Source organism: Podospora pseudoanserina, chromosome 1, assembly GCF_035222485.1.
Source record: "Podospora pseudoanserina strain CBS 124.78 chromosome 1, whole genome shotgun sequence".
NCBI classification, from domain to species: Eukaryota; Fungi; Ascomycota; class Sordariomycetes; order Sordariales; family Podosporaceae; genus Podospora; species Podospora pseudoanserina.
The window spans coordinates 4,121,263-4,136,757 of record NC_085920.1 but is presented as its reverse complement, the minus strand read 5'-3'; the positions used below and the strand labels follow the sequence as shown (position 1 = coordinate 4,136,757).

The 15,495-nt window shown below is 52.8% G+C and overlaps 6 protein-coding genes across 6 annotated transcripts; 2 read left to right on the top strand and 4 right to left on the bottom strand.

Moving 5' to 3' along the window:
* Positions 1–1,415: 1,415 nt before the first annotated feature.
* QC764_112010 (uncharacterized protein) lies at positions 1,416–4,298 on the bottom strand (the record flags this gene model as incomplete). Its single annotated transcript, XM_062942461.1, has 2 exons — positions 1,416–3,217; positions 3,277–4,298. The coding sequence occupies 2 exons, from the start codon at positions 4,296–4,298 to the stop codon at positions 1,705–1,707; spliced, it is 2,535 nt and encodes an 844-aa protein (XP_062805411.1). The 3' UTR covers positions 1,416–1,704.
* Positions 4,299–5,715: 1,417 nt separating this feature from the next.
* Positions 5,716–7,425, bottom strand: QC764_112000 (uncharacterized protein; the record flags this gene model as incomplete). Its single annotated transcript, XM_062942460.1, has 1 exon — positions 5,716–7,425. The coding sequence occupies one exon, from the start codon at positions 7,423–7,425 to the stop codon at positions 5,716–5,718; it is 1,710 nt and encodes a 569-aa protein (XP_062805410.1).
* Positions 7,426–7,902: 477 nt separating this feature from the next.
* QC764_111990 (uncharacterized protein) lies at positions 7,903–8,454 on the top strand (the record flags this gene model as incomplete). Its single annotated transcript, XM_062942459.1, has 1 exon — positions 7,903–8,454. One exon carries the CDS (start codon positions 7,903–7,905, stop codon positions 8,452–8,454), a length of 552 nt encoding a protein of 183 aa, XP_062805409.1.
* Positions 8,455–9,253: 799 nt separating this feature from the next.
* Positions 9,254–10,618, bottom strand: QC764_111980 (uncharacterized protein; the record flags this gene model as incomplete). The annotated part of the gene is made up of 1 exon (XM_062942458.1): positions 9,254–10,618. One exon carries the CDS (start codon positions 10,616–10,618, stop codon positions 9,254–9,256), a length of 1,365 nt encoding a protein of 454 aa, XP_062805408.1.
* A 1,619-nt stretch (positions 10,619–12,237) lies between these two features.
* On the top strand, positions 12,238–12,500 carry QC764_111973 (uncharacterized protein; the record flags this gene model as incomplete). The annotated part of the gene is made up of 2 exons (XM_062942457.1): positions 12,238–12,376; positions 12,436–12,500. The coding sequence occupies 2 exons, from the start codon at positions 12,238–12,240 to the stop codon at positions 12,498–12,500; spliced, it is 204 nt and encodes a 67-aa protein (XP_062805407.1).
* Positions 12,501–13,594: 1,094 nt separating this feature from the next.
* QC764_111970 (uncharacterized protein) lies at positions 13,595–14,887 on the bottom strand (the record flags this gene model as incomplete). The annotated part of the gene is made up of 1 exon (XM_062942456.1): positions 13,595–14,887. One exon carries the CDS (start codon positions 14,885–14,887, stop codon positions 13,595–13,597), a length of 1,293 nt encoding a protein of 430 aa, XP_062805406.1.
* Between the last annotated feature and the right edge of the window lie 608 nt (positions 14,888–15,495).

The window sequence follows — 15,495 nt, the reverse complement described above, 5'->3', positions numbered from 1 at the left end:
CCACACGGCTCAGGGGTGTTGGGTTCTGTTGTTACCTATTTCATCATGTTGACTTTGCGTCAAAGTTGAAATGCGAAGTTCTTGTCACAGGTTACATAAACTGATGTTGAAAGTCTTTGAGATGATGATTCCTACCTATGGTGTGAAGAGGTGAGCAAACAATGCAGCACAGGTGCCACGGATGTGGGTAGAGATAGGGCCTGGATACAGTGAGATGAGCATCAAGGCCTAATACCATCATCTTCTTCAATAGCAGTCCAAACGAAGGTGAGCTGTGACTCAATCCCAGATTGATCCACCGGCAGTTTTCCTGTTCTGTTCCTGTGCTTCAATTCATCTGTTCGCTAAACACAACACGAGCTCAAGGCTCTTTCTCTCGAAGCGGAAAACCAAATGTGTCTATCTAGGCGAGTGATAGTTTCACTCGTCAGAGCATACGCGAAAGGCAGCAACCCTTTGGCGAATGGCCCAGGCTGATATGTTTCTTGGGGCTTCCTGAAAGGAGATGTTGGTGACGATGGCGACAGGCACTCTTCTTGAGATTTGAACAGCCCAGGTTTTAATGACTGGATGACAGGAAAATTAGGTGGTGTAGCCGCGGTGATGATGACTTGGCAAAGAACAGCGCCGCGCAATAATTGCGATGGGATCGGTAACATGACGAGACGGGATGAAAAATTGTGGCCGTGCGGCGGTTGAATCGTTGTCACGGATCATCCCATGTCTGTACCTAAGCGGGAGTCCAGGCAGCCTGGGTGGTCGGCCGTTTTAGGCGGCCTACTGTGAGATTTCAGATCATTATGGGATCAATGTTGGCGATATCTTCGTTTCCGGATCCTGACCAGGTCCACGGGTGATGTCATCAAGGAAAGAATATCGGAAGCCATCTATAACAAGACTGCGTGCTTACAGCTTCCATATCGTAGCGAAGGTTACAAGGAAAATGTGGAAAATCCACTGGTCAACCCTCAACCCCTAGAGAAGAAAGGGACGAATTGCTGTCAGCTTCCATCGGCAGGAGCATACTCAGGGCCAGATCCAATAGGCAGGAGTGATGTAACTATCGCAGGGTCTAGGAAGGAGCATTGAAGCTGCCGGAGGTCTGAGAGGAGGGAGCATAGCAAAAGCCAGTTTCTAAGGGAAGGAGCGAGAGACATCGAAGTCTCCCTCCACAAACCCCTTGCCCTTGAGGAGGGAGCTGTTGATGACAGAAATAAACGGAACTCCCTCCCGTTAACCACTGCGAATTCAGACCATCAAGCAAAAGAGGGATGTGCATTGGTGGTTTTCGGCATTGCATTGAAGACAGTTAAGTCTGGGATGTAAGATGTAATGTGAAAAGAGGCAGTGGTAAAAAGGGGTAATGTGGTAATGTGTGTCAGTGGTGGTAACATGTTGATAGGGTAACGTGAAAAAGGAGTAAAAGCAGGCAACAGCTCAAGACTCGAATTTTGTTTAATGGTATCCTAGCAGCCATAGCAAACAAGCAAGCGCAACAAGAGGTATAGTAATGAAAAGCCAGAGAAGTAAGGCCCCCCATTATCTAAAAGACATCATCCAAGCAGCCGGCAAATATGCCAACCCATTTATCATCATACAAAATCTCGACACATCCAACCATTATCCATCAACATCCTTTCCCATCCTTCCCTCATACAAAACTTCAAAACATGGTATCAAATCCGTCCCCCCCTCCACCTCGACTTAATGCGACCTCCCGCTCCTCACACTCCTCCTGCTCCCCCCCCCAACACTCCCCACCACACTAGCCGGCTTCTTTCCCCTATAATCCAACGCCGGAATCGTCAACCCATACCCCTCCGTTCTTCCCTCCCCATCATGCTGGTCAATCTCCACCTGGATAACCACATCCAACCCGCCGTCAGACCCCGTGCCGTGTTCACCCGGAATAGCGGCCTTGTGCTTACTGCCACAGTTGACCTCACCAGCCCCGATAGGAAGGCGCGTGTCCTTTGGTCGGGGAGCCGCCGGATTGGTCTGGGCGGAGTGCGGAAGGCTGACCTGAGACCCCTGAGCACCACCACCACCATTGGCAGGCGGGAACAAATGATTCTGATCAACCTGGTGAGAGTTGAGCGGACCGCCACCGTTCCGCTGGCCGTTATTAGGCGAATTCTCCGTGATGATGGCAAAGTTTCGGCTCGGCATGGTGACGTTGTTGGACTTGGAGGTTTTGTTGCTGTCGCCTGGGTCTTTGTCAAAGAGCTTCAGCAATGTCTCGTCCGTCTCGTGGTTGAGGTGGTGGATCTTGTTGCGACGGGCCAACAGGTTGGCTACCGCGGCAGGAGGGGGCTTGTTGACAATGGCCGAGGAGACCACGTTGGCGATGTAGCGGTAGTCGTTTTCAGGCGCGATGTTGAGCTTGGGGTTGGAGTAGAAGCGTCCCAGGGCGGCGAGATGGACGTCACCGCTGAGGATGGTGACGCGGATGGAGAACTCGGCCGCCAAAGCCTGGAAGCGCTCAATGAGCCGGTTGCGCTCTTTCTTGTGGGTGCGGGCGGTGTAGTGGTCGTCGAGGTCGTCGAGCAGATCGACGCTGCCGTCGAAGCTGTTGAAGAAGCTGCCGCCGAGACCGACGCGGCGGTTGAGGAGCTTGATGGGGGCGATGACTGGGGAGGAGAAGATGTTTTCAAGCCAGGTGAGGCGAGGATAGGCAATGGGCACACCCAGCAGGAGAATCAGGTGCTTCAGAGGCTGGTCCGAGTTCGCGGCAGCAGTGAACTCCTCCTTGAGACGAGCAAAAATGGCATCATACGTCTCGGGATAGTTGATCTGGTGCCTCGTACGTTCGGTGCGAGCGTCAAGGCCAATGAAGGCTATCCTAGCACCCAGCCTCGCGTACACATTGTGCGAGTGCTCAGCAACATATGGACCTGGCTTCAGGCCGTTGATATAGCCGGACTCGGTGATCTGGGGGTGGACATGGGCAGTCATGAACTGGTTTGGATCCACGCCCTGTCCTTCCTCACCACCAGCCGCATGGACCGCGTCGGAGGTGTATGTAGACGGCGGCGGAGGGAGATGGTGCTGGAAAAGCATGTAGTACTTGTGAGCGACACCACCGATGCCTCTGAAAACATCGCACTTCATGAAGTCGTTGACATAAGAGCCAAATCCGTCGATAATGTCGTGGTCATCCCAGATATTGATCTGGGGAATTTGGCCATTGGCAGCAGCAAAGGGCTCAGTGCCGTACCTGAGTAGCAACAGTTAGTTCCCGGCCACGACAAGAACGATCCCCTGTTCTCAACTTACCAGCGGATATAGTTCTTCAAATAGTAGTCATCACACTCCTCCCTCAACGATTCCGGAAAAGGATAATCCCTCCTCTTCTTCGGATTCCCAATCGCAGTCCACTTCCTAAGCGGCCCCTGCACCCGAATCCCATCGTTGTAAATCTGATCACCACCTCCAATCATGACATGAAACGGCCTCTCCTGATGCTTCCTCATAACATCATTCCACAAGCACGCCCCGCTGTACGCCTCCTCATCCGTGCCCACACTGAACCCATTGCAGCTGTGAAACATGATCCTCATGCTCTCCGTGATGGCCGGCACGAAGAACGCATTCACCCTCGGCTTCGACTGGCTCTTGTACCTCAACCCAGGCAGCTCATACTCCCACTTGATCTCCCTCCCCCCCATCTCCACCGCAAGGTCAAACCTCCAAAAGGTATTCCTCGGGTCCGAATACAGACACACACCCTCAACATCCACCCCCTGACCTCCCTCCCCAGCCCTGCGAAGGTTGAGCGACGGCGTAAAAGGCTGCTCCCTCCCCCCACCAACAACAACAACCAACACGCTCCCAATCCAAGTATTCCCCTCCATCCTCCGGTAGTTAATCAGCGGTCCAACCGCCACCTCCTTCCCATCCGCCGGCGGCCCCGACGAAGCCTTAATCGCCGACTCAGCAGCCGGCGCATCCTCCGCGTGGCCCGTCGCGGCGCGGGCCTCTTCCGCGCCAGCCATGACGGGCTTGAAGCGCATGCTCGTAGGGCGCTCATCCCCGTTGGGATTCTCCGGTTCAACCCTCGATTTGTTCAGAAAGTTAGCCAGATCTCCCACACCACCTCGCGCATCCGCCTCGCGCGCTACAGGGCCGTTATGGTGGTGGTGATGGTGATGGTGAGCAGCGCCGCCAGCGCGCTCTTGTTCATACTTGGCATAGGCAGAGGACTCGGCATGGCGCCAGCGGGACTGGGAAGCATAAGGGTTGCGCGCGTCGTCGCCAATCTCGTCGTCGCCGTGAGGGGGGCTGCTCGGGGAAGTCATCTCGACCGGGGTGTTCTCAATGTGCCGTCGCGACACTTTTTGCGCCTGAGGTCGGTAAGTGCGACTTTGTTTACAAAAAATCGCAGAGAGGGAGGTGTATAAGGTAGATCAGTTCAATGTAGTAGATCAACAACAGATCTATCTCTCTTTGTCGAATTGCACGTTTGGCAAAAACCTGCTCGAAACCAAACAGCAACAAGTCAACAAATAAAGAAAGAAAGAAAGAGAGGAAAAAGAAAAAAGAGGCTGGCGAAAATGGGATGTGTGAGTGTGTGTGTGTGTAAGACTACCAGGTATGTATTTATTTTCGATCCCGACCTCACCCCTCCCTCCCCAACCTCACCTTATATCCATACCTTGAAATTGCGGCGCGAAAACAGCACAACGATGGGGGAAACCCGGGCTGCATGTCCTATCCTTGTCCTTTCTTAACTTGGCGCCCCCCTACACCCAGATATATCTTAGATCCCGATTCCATCAAGCTTGATCTCGAGTACCCCTTCGAAGCAAGGAAAAACAGGCCAAGGTAAAAATGCCAAGCTACCCTGTGATCGCGGGCGGGGGAGACGTCATTCTCCCTGTCTTCCCTCTGTCAGTATCATAAGGGAACACAAGATTTCAAGGGGCACGACTTTGTGTGCCGCGATGGCAAAACGGGCGGGAAAGAAGCCAAAGGGAGGGGGTGTGGGACAGTGTTCGTCTCCTCCAAACCAAGGCTGGCTGACAAGCATGTTGGTGGCTGGCGGGGCTAGGTAGGTGATCACCACTCTCCCCGTAGCAGCTGAACATTGGAGAACCCTTCCTTTCTCTCAGAAACTCCCCTCGTGCAGTAGGGTAGTTGGGTAATTGGCCCATTCCACGCCAATTTCCGTTATCTCTCACCAAAGCAATAAATGTTGGAGGCCTGCCAAAAAAAAAAAAAACCCCCAAAAAAACCCAAAAAAATGCCATCATCGCGAACCTCGCTCTCTTGGCGTCGCATTCTTGCGTCAGCGCTGCCTGTGCTCTCCTTCATGTGGGGTCTCTCTTTCCGCAATACTGATTGCTAATTGACCAATCACCCTTTTACAATTCCGGCTAGTCGGCACAGGGAGGGAGCTGAAGATAAATTGTCCAGAATGGGAAATCTGTAAACGACCCCCATCTCCTGAGCACCCCCTTTTTCTTCATTGTAATTCGGCCCCAACACACGCACACACAAGACCTTCTGTTTCCAGTCTCGGTAAGCAAAATCGCGAGAATAAAAACGTGTCTGCAGATAGGTTGGTTTGCGTTCCACAGGCGGCCTCAATCGTGTCTCTCTCTCTGTAGGTGTCCATACAACAAAAAAATTCCCCATTAGTGATACAAGATGAGCCCTAGTTCAGATCCTGTGAAACAACACACACTCCCACTCCTACCTAGTCTTTACACCCACTTACACCTTACTCACCCTAACCGCCATCGTCTCCATCCTCGCCTTCTTCTCTGCCTCCTTCCTGCGCAAGATCCATTCTCCCGCAGCTACGCCAGCCGCCAGCCCCGCAAAATGAGATGTAACATCTATCCTGCTCCGCGCAGCCCTCGAGAACAAGAATGAGATGTTCGTCGCAACAACAAAGGCCAAAAAGACAATCCCCTTCAACCCTTCACTCGGCGGGGGAGGGAACCCAAAAATCCGGTGGCCGTCAAGCCGGTGCATCCAGCAGTACGCTCCAATAGCACCATAAACCGCACCTGACGCTCCCAACGTGCTGATATTCCACCTCTGGCGGAGTACAAACTCCGTCATCGAAGTCATCGCCGCCACGAGACCGCTCCCAAGGTAAAGCCCAAGGAACTTGGCCCGTCCAATGTCATCGTGGAGCAAGGTGCCAACAACCCATAGAAAGCCCATGTTGACCGCCAAGTGACCAAACGCCTGGTGAGAAAACATGGCGCCAAGGAGAGCAAACGGTTTGGGAACCGCCGGCGTGATCAACAAGTACTTGTTGAACGGCGCCCACAGCGCGGGAAGTTTCCAGGCCGCATGGACCAACGTGTTCAAAAGAATGAGCGCACCAACCGTCGCAGCTGCTGGGGGAATCTCGGGAAACCAGCGCTCGTTGCGCTTCGCCGGCTTGTAGGTATAAATGTAAACCCCAAGGCCACCAAGCAACACAAGCACAAACGTTGCCGAAGGCCAAAGCCGCTGCCAAGCCGACAGCTTCGGTGGTTCCTTCAAATCAGACGTAGCAGACGTGATCCATTTTTGTACCGTAGGGCTGAGTTTCCCAAACTTTTCCGGATGGGTGAGCGGCGTGAGGGGACCAGCAACTCCGTTCCTTTCCTCCTCTGCCTTCTTTGCTTCTTCCTCCTCCAGACGCTTCTTCTCGGCCGCCCACTTCGCCTCGTTCTCGATGCGGAGCTGTTCCACCACACTGTCGCCATAGACACTCTTGTTCTTTTGTATTGCGCCTTTGTACAGCTTATTGGTCTTCCCGGTCGGTTCTCGCGGCGCCTTCTTGGCATCCAGTTCCTCCGTGGTTTCGGGCGTGACGTCTTCCTCCAACGCCTCCAGAGCCGCCAGCTCATCTTCAGCGCGCAGACCGGCATTGGCAATCTCATCAACTGGGTAGTGATCCCGAAGATAGGCAAGAGCCTTTTGCCGTTGCTCCACAATATAGCCGTAGGAGCGGCCCGCAACCGCAGGGTCTTCAAGAGTGCCAGCGACGCGGCGGCCGTGAATAATCTTTAGCAGTTTGTTTGCATTGTACGCATCGATATCGGCCCCAAAGATCGCGTGGACTTCTTCAGGCCTGAGATCCTTGCTTGTAAAATCCAACCCATCCTCATCGGTATAATTGGGCGGCAGCTCGATGTAGTGCTTGTATACTATCCTTCCCCCAAAGACCGTTCGAACCCCGAATCGTTGCGCGGCTGTAGGCCACGGCAATGGCTTTCGGAGGAGGGTGTGACTGGTGATGTTCCGACCGGATCGTCGTCTATGCTGGAACTGTCGGCTATAATATGGCGGAGGGGTCGACGAGAGAAACCGGACCGGAAAGACGATCGGCGTGGACACTGGACGGGAGAGTCTGGAAAGATGGTGAGTGGCTACCTGGACACTGGGCCGGAAGGCATTCACGCCCAGTGAAGAGCAGCTCATTGTCGCAAATCAGGCGCCAGCCGTTGCGCCGACTTGCGCAAACTGACCATCAAACTGTGGGAAAGCTTTGGTGGAGCGGGAAATGGTGGGTTGAATGTGGTGGAACAGGAAGCTTGGGCCCTCCGCTACCAAAAAGAAAAGACGGAAATCGAAAGCGTTCCTTGAACCCACCACTTCTTTCCGGCACGTCCCGGCAATATTGGTGTGTCTGGTTGGTCAGATTACCTTCCATCAAACGACCCCACTGCGGGAGCGAGGGCGACTGCTCCACGTGGGACCCTGGCTGTTTTGCCGCCGCCGCCATCAATCGAAGCTCTTCCATCCAGCAGCGTTCCACCATCAAACAGAACAGTCAATCTTAAAAACAAAACACCACACACTCTCCACGCCCCCCAGTCTTATTCCCCGACTCCCAATTCCCCTCAACTCGACAACTCCAATCCGAACCACCAATCCATCTATCCAACCACAACCACAATGTCATCCTCCAGCACACCCATAACCCCCTCCGCCTTCGCCTCCGCCCTCCCCTCCCTCCCCCTCCCCTCCCTCCACCTAAAAGTCCTCGAGCTCCGCAACTCAATCGCCCACCTCGACTACTCCAACGAGCAGCTCCACCCCTTCGCCCACCCCTCCTCCGGTCCCCCCGACCCCGTCTGCGTGGAAGCCATCTCCGAAAACAACATCGTCATCGCCCGCATGCAAGAGCGCATCAGCCTCGTCAAGGCAGAGGTCGAGACCCGCGGGCTCAGCTGGACAGAGTTCCAGTCGAAAGAAGAAATAGAAAAACTCGACAAGCAAGAGCCTGGGGTGATGGCAGAGACAAATGGGGAAAGGCACTCGGCCTGGACGGATGGGACTTTCCAGGCTGGGAGGATTGTCAATGGGGAGGTGGTGATGGATGATGTTTCCGGGGGTGGACAAGCACAACAAGGGGGCTCTATCGGTGATGAGGAACTAAGACGGAGGATGGAGGAGAGGATGGGAGATATGGGTGTGGATGATGAGGAGGGGGGTATGCATCTGTAAACTTTTGTTGCCATGATTAAAGCGAAATAAAAGGGCGTTATCGGTGTTTGGTATTACTATTATGGATGAGGTTCAAACGGAAAGCTGGAGGGTAGAAATCTAGCCAATATGTGAAGCTAGAAAAAGCAGATAAATCTTATGTTGGTTTGAAGTCTTTTAATAGCTAAGGTATGGTATTACCCGTTAAGTTGTTCTGGCACCTGATTGTAATGATAATTCTTTTAATTTCTACCACGCTACCTTCGCCATCAACCTCATCATCAGCCCACAACCACCCCATCACCTTTTCATAACACTATATTTGACCAAAGACGTTTAGGAACTAGGCCCCAACCGCCAACAATAGAGAGAGACAGTTAAACAAGTAGACAAAATCCAAGGGCATGCTCTTACTTTGGTGCAATGCTGACAGGAAACAAAAACGGAATTAAAAGTAAAAGACGGATGACAGTAAAGGCAATTTTGCATTTGTAGCCCCTTCCAGGCGAGATGGCCTAGGTAGCCCCATAAAAAGACAGAAACTCCTCCAACACCATCGCCCAGCACAAACAACTAGTAGTAGTATTTGAAACAAAACAAACGACGATACCCCCTGCCGACCCCCTTGATGCACAAATGCGAGAGGTTTCGATACCACAGAAAAACGCAAAAAAAAAATGCTGATGAGGTTCAATAAAACACCCAATAATGATGATGATGATGATGATGATGATGACGATGCTTTCCCAATTTCCAGAGACAGACTGAGAGAAGGAAGAAACGAAAAAAAAGGAAACATGATCATCAGCCTTGCATGTTTTCAAGCTGTGATCTTGCCAGACGATTCTGTTGATCTCGAATTCGTGACTGTTGTTGTGCTGTTGGTGACTTCTTGAAGTGGCGAAGAGGATGTCTTTTGTGATGATGGGACCTGGTCAACGACAACGACCGCAGAGCTGAGGATGGTAGCCAGTCTTGGTTTTTGGGCAGCATGTGTTGGGTGGGTTGACATGGGAGGGGTGACAGAAATACCCGCCTCAATGTTCTTGGTGTTGTACTCCTTCTCGTCGTCAGAGTCAACTTCGGGAGTGGCTACTGGGCGGTGGTTTCTCCTTCTCGCCATTCGGTGGTGAAGATCGTCAGAGGAGTCATCGGATTCGGTCGAGAAGCTGGTCGCTCGCGTAGTCCGACGGCTTCTTGTCCGCACGGTCGAAACGATTGTCCTTCTTGACCTTGTCCTAGCAAGCGACGCGGACGACAACCTGTCGTCGAATGGCGTCTCGCCTCTCCGACTCTTAGCCTCAAGAGCCTTCTCGCCAACCAGTCTGCCCAATGACCCGCTTCCCACTGTCGATACCGTCCTTCTCGAGTTCACACTCATCAAACTCGCGCTTCTGCTAACCGGTACCTTACCCTCCATGACCTTGGCGGGCGGCGGAGGCTGCAACATCCAGCGAAGCCCATCCTTGTGGGCGGGCTTGCTGCTGACAACCGGTGGGTGGTATTCGTTGACTGGTGGGTTTTTCGGTGCAAAGTAAAAGTCGTATCGGTCCTGCTCAGTAACCTGCTTCTCCAAGCCAAGCTTGGACTCGACAAACCGCCCAGCAGACGAGCCAGCCTGCTTAAGAGCATCCACGAGCTTCTGCGTCCTCCTCTGACTCTCATACTCGTGCCCCCAAAGTTCCTCATCCTCGCGTTGGTATGGCTTCAGATTCCAGTCGTCGGCGGTCGATACCGATATCGTTTTGCTCAGCGTCGGGCTCGCCATCTCCGCATCTCCTACCACCGTAGGGGCAATGGTCGTGCTGACTGAAGGTCTGGGCCCGACGGTAGATGTGGGACTCCCCATGTTGAACATCACGCTGCTGCCCGCGCCTATACTCGCACCGCCGTCCCTGCTCGCCGCTGTCAAGCGCCGTTGACTCAAGCTCTTGCTGGACCGATCGATATTCTTCCCCTTCTTTGGTAAGCTTGGACCCATCTTAATTTCCTCTTCCCAGTAGGGATTCGTCTGGAATGGATCTGGATGTCGGTACAAGTGTGGCTGCTCCAAGATGATTTGTGCCTTCATTTCTCTCTCCTTCTTGGCCTGCTTCGCCGCCTTGTGGTTTCCGACGCACGCGTAACATGGTGTGCAGGCCAGATAGTAGAAGAGGGCCGACTGGACGGCGGAAAGGTATGACATTGCTGGGCCACCGGACGTGTAAGTATTCGTTTTCTAGGACCGAGTTCGTCCCTCTCTTCGACAATATGTCTGACAATGTATCCTCCAAGAATGATCACAGTTTCGGGGTGTCGTCAATCGTGGTCGCCTTTCGCTTAGGATTCCGTAGCGCCCGTCGTTGACACACCACCGAAACAGGCAATCGTTAGCATGTCATGCAGCAGCTGGGGTGAGGTAGCGAGCAAAGTAGATCGTGTCGAGGTTCTATATCGCAGGTGGGTTGGCTGTTACGTCGAATTGATTGTTGAATCGAGGTTCCAATGTAGTGGTTGACGGTCGATCGTTGAGTCGTTGAGGGTGGAACGGGGGGGGGGGGACCAGGAGGACGATGGGTTGAACACCGTTCGAAAGCTTAAAGCTAAAATGTCCCTTCTGCGCCCCAGATGCGCCTCGAATGATCAGCCGCGTCAGCTCTTGGTCCAATCCCTAGATCCGGCGCGTTGATCGTGCGTATTATAAAAGGAGGGGAATCGCGGGGTTCGAATGGTTAGGTAGGATGAGATGCACACTCTGTTGTGTCGTGGCAGGTCTTGGTGTTCTTGGGGGAAGTCGTGGTCGTTTAAGGAAACGTCGGAAGGCCTTCAACCGGAGCTCTCCATAAGCCCGCGTTTCCGGGAATTCGATGCGGCTTTCTTTTGGTCAATTGGCCCCCATAAACTAACAGTTAAAGGGAGGACAAATCGAAAGAAAAGATCTCAGAAAACAAAAGGAGTCCAAAGATGTAGTCGTGAGAAATGTGTAATGTCTGCCGTGTGTAGCTGTTGGTTGTCTGGTTGTTGGCGGGGAAAACACACAACACAAACACACTTACAAGCAACACAGAGAAACACACAAAACACACGGGAAAGTTGGAGTCGAAAATGCAACAAAGGAGAAAGCTGAAAAGCCGCAATCAAACTTGACGTTGAAGAAACGATTAAACAAGGCGGGAACCAAGCCATTTGCAGCAAGGGCATTCCCCCGAGGGGCTGGTAATTTGCATGCGAAACAAATCCGGGGGTAAGGCACCACGATGGGAACAGGGGGATGGAAATCAAATGTGCAACCCCACTCTGCCTTCCCACACTCGCAAAACTCCGAACAATGAGGAGGCGTTTCGCATTCCCCTCAAGCCCCTCAAGCATAAGAAGGAACAATTCTCGCCATTTCTTACAACCTATCCCCCTCCTCTCTGATGGCGTGTAGAAGTTGGGAATACATAAAAGCCTCACCTCAGCCCTGAACTAGTACGCAGCTGCCTCACCCCCACGAATTAGCACTCGTCCCCTCCCCCCAGCTTCCCCAATCTGCAAGCGAAGGCAAAGAAGACACGCAATTCCATCGCATTACGCCTGCCCAATTAGATGTCATGGCCCTTGCCTAAACTAGCAGCTGGCTGCACCACTTAACCGTCGTACACCACCACCCACCAGCCCCGACATCTTGGTTGCATAAACCAGACGACGGACTTTCTCGATAATTGTAACACCGTCCCTGACGAACCAAATGCCTAAATTTTTTGGTTAGGGCGCACTCATCACTGCAGCGATGTCCAAAATGGCTCTCGATATATCCTCTCCGTTGTTAGACCTCCAGTGTCAATGTCAAAGCGATCTGTAAACACCATCATAGCACACCATTTACCCCGCCCCCAAAGTCTCCCCCATCTCATCGGGTACCAAATTTGTCCTTCCCGTGGTGCATCTCAAACGAAACACATCACCACCGCTACACACCTGGGTACGAAACCCCAAACTTTACCCGCTGCAAGAGATGGCGGGGTTTCTCACTGTTTTCAGTCCCCAGTTTTGTCAACACTATCTATATGACCATCACGATATACCATCTTAAAGATGAAATATAAAACCAAACATCCATACCACAATATATGTATCCAACATCTCTACCCAACTTTCCAGTCCCCTTCTAGAAGTCATTATTTCATCTCCTGTCAAAAACCCTTGGCAAACCCCCCACCCCACGGTTCAGAGTCCGTCACGTTAAATGAGCCTCCCTTTCCAACCCAGCATCATCTTAGACTCATGATACTATAACCCTGTACCTCAGCCACACAGCTTCATTTCAATTTTCACTTCGTATATCTTTCACCATCATCAAAAACAAAGCAGCATCACCAAGTGCCTACCTTTATCATAACACTCAGTAACTGGCACGAAATCCACAGATGGCACTCTTCATATGACTCACGTCCAAATATCGCCAACAAGTAATGCATCATTCATGTAATAGTATATTTCCCCCAACCACAAAGTCGCAACTTCTACCAGCCAGCCAGCTTCCTTTTCAACAAGTCACAAAAAGAAAAAACGACCAGGCCTCATGATTGTCGCCATTTTCAGTAGTAGTAGTAACTAACCCTAGCTACTCCCATTCCCATCTCATCCCTTTCGTGATAACTCACCCAGCATTAAGATACTTCCCCCTCCCTCCCATCCATCGCCCCGCTGCAAATCATGTTTGTGTTCTTCGTGATGCGAAAAAGCACAAAAGCAACTCAATCCTTCCCCCCCCCCTCGTCAAATTACCTCTTCCCTCTTGTTCATCGCTAAGTTGAGCTGGCCCGAGCGAACAAAAAGCACCAATCTGAAAAACAACTGCAGAAAAAAAGCGCAAATCGGTGAGGCCTATCTGTTGGAGGACGATGACGAACGGCAAGCCACTCCCCCCTCCTAACTAAAACGACCTTTTGGGTAATGTACATGCACAAACAAAACTCCAGTTGCCCTTTTTTGGCAAATCAGAGAGAAATGACAACGAAAAAAGACCGGTGAAATTTTGTTATAACAACAAATTGGGGATTAAAACTGCGTGATGGAAACCCGTATCCCCATTATGAAAGAGAGACGAATAACGAAGAAAGTAAAGGTGAGTCCGGTGCAGTCGCCTCTCTCCTTAGGTGCTTTCATTGTTCCATGACGTGCCTCGGCTACTGCCAATTTACACATCCCACTCCTTGCTGGTCTCATCGTCATTTGGAGTCAGAGCAGCAAAGGATGACTGCTGGGAGATGATCTTGGCGGGTCTGCTGGGAGCGGTGCCATTGGTAGCACGGGGCTTTGTGGCAGGCTGAGCCTTGGTGGCGGCGACTGGCTCAGACTCGCCGGCGCTATCGGCGGGGGAGGTGGCCTCGGCCGTCTTCTTCTTCTTAGACTTCTTGGATGGAACAGTGTTCCAGGCCTCTTCATCTTCGATCATCTTCATCTGCTCCTCCTCGGAGGGGAGGGAGGCAATCCAGTTGTTCGGGGCACCGGCCTGCTTAGCAGTGGAGGCTTTGGAAGTCGAGTCGGTTTGGGTGGGAATAGACACATCGGTATAACTGTCGGTGTCGAAGGTGTCGAGTGGCTGCACAGGAGCTGTCTGGCCATTAGTGGGCTTGCTCTCAGTCTTACCGGCGGTCCAGACAGACTCCTTGACGGCCTTGTTGGTGAATTCAGAGCCGTCCTTGGCAGCGCGACCCTCGGCGATGCGGGCCTGTCGTCTTTGGGCCTCCTCGGCGACCTTGCGCTGACGCTCGTCCTCTTGGCGCTGCTCCTGCTCAAGCTCCTTCTTACGACGGTTCTGTCTCTGCTTCTTGGTTTCCGTCTTCTCAGGCTCCTTGGCCTTCTTCTCCTTTTTGGGCTTCACCTTCTCAGTGTCGGTGAGGCGGAGGACAGAGGGACCGGACGACTTGGGCTCAAGCATATCCGAGACATCGCCGGCATCCGCAGGTGTGACGGCAGGGGAAGCAGCCGAAGACGCGTCGTCATCGGCGTCAACGCCGGCAGTTGAGGAGGGAGTGGAGACCTTGGGCTCCTTTGGCTTCTCGTCAATGACCTGGGCACGAGACTGCTTCACCGACTTTTGTCTCTTCTCGTCGGCCTTCTTGGTGGCATTCAGGTTTGTGCCCTGCTTGATGCTGGCCAATTGCCTGGCAAACTCCCTGTTGTCGACCTCGTCATCGGAGCTATCGTTGGAGGGTTTCGAGGAAGCAGCTGATGGCTTGGTGGCACGAGTCTTCAGCTGGGCGGTCTTGCCCGTCTCCTCGGTGTCTTTGGAGTAAGCTTCCACCCTTTGTCGCTTCGCCTTCTCCTTGGGCTCTTTGCGGTTCTGGCCAGCAGGCTTCTCGGTATGAAGCTGGCGGGCAACTTGACGGACAGCTGGTCTGTTCCTGTTGTCAAGATACACCTTGTAACCGACGAGAGCGCTGGCAATGACGGCCCAGCCGACCAATGTTGACATGTTGACACCCATTGTGACGGGGTTGTGCGATGTGTTCTAGGAGAGATAGGTGTATCGATGTAGATGCGCAACACGCACAAGACGGTCAACGCAGTAGCCTCGCGTGTTCACAAGACGGTCGCAATCGCGGTCGGTCGCTGTTGCAGACGGGAACCGAGAGGCTTGAGCTCGAAGCTTCCTGCGGGGTTGGCAGATGACGGCTGGTCGAGAGGATGGTCTTTGCGTTGAGCAGATCGATGTCGGGGTAGACCTGGATACTCCAGAAGGGTCTCTCTCGCCTTGATGGGCTAGGGGTGAGTATTATGGAGCAGAGGGTGCTTGCCGACTTGTCAATTGAGTGAATTGAAAGAGGGAGATCAGAGGGGGAGGGTAGAGTGAATGGTTTGATATCTGGGGGGAAGAAGGGGGGAAGAATTTGTGAGTGCTCTTGAGCTTTGGGTAGGAGAAAATAGGGCTTCAAAAGTCTTGATGGAAAGCCACAGCGGCGGCGTGTCTTGCCAGGTGAAAGGTGTTCAGAAGTTCGGCTGCGTTTCCCTTGGCCAGCTTCATCTAGGGTGGAGAGAGTGCACGGTACACCCCTGGGACCCAACTTGGCAGCGATGCTTCACGTGATTGGCTGG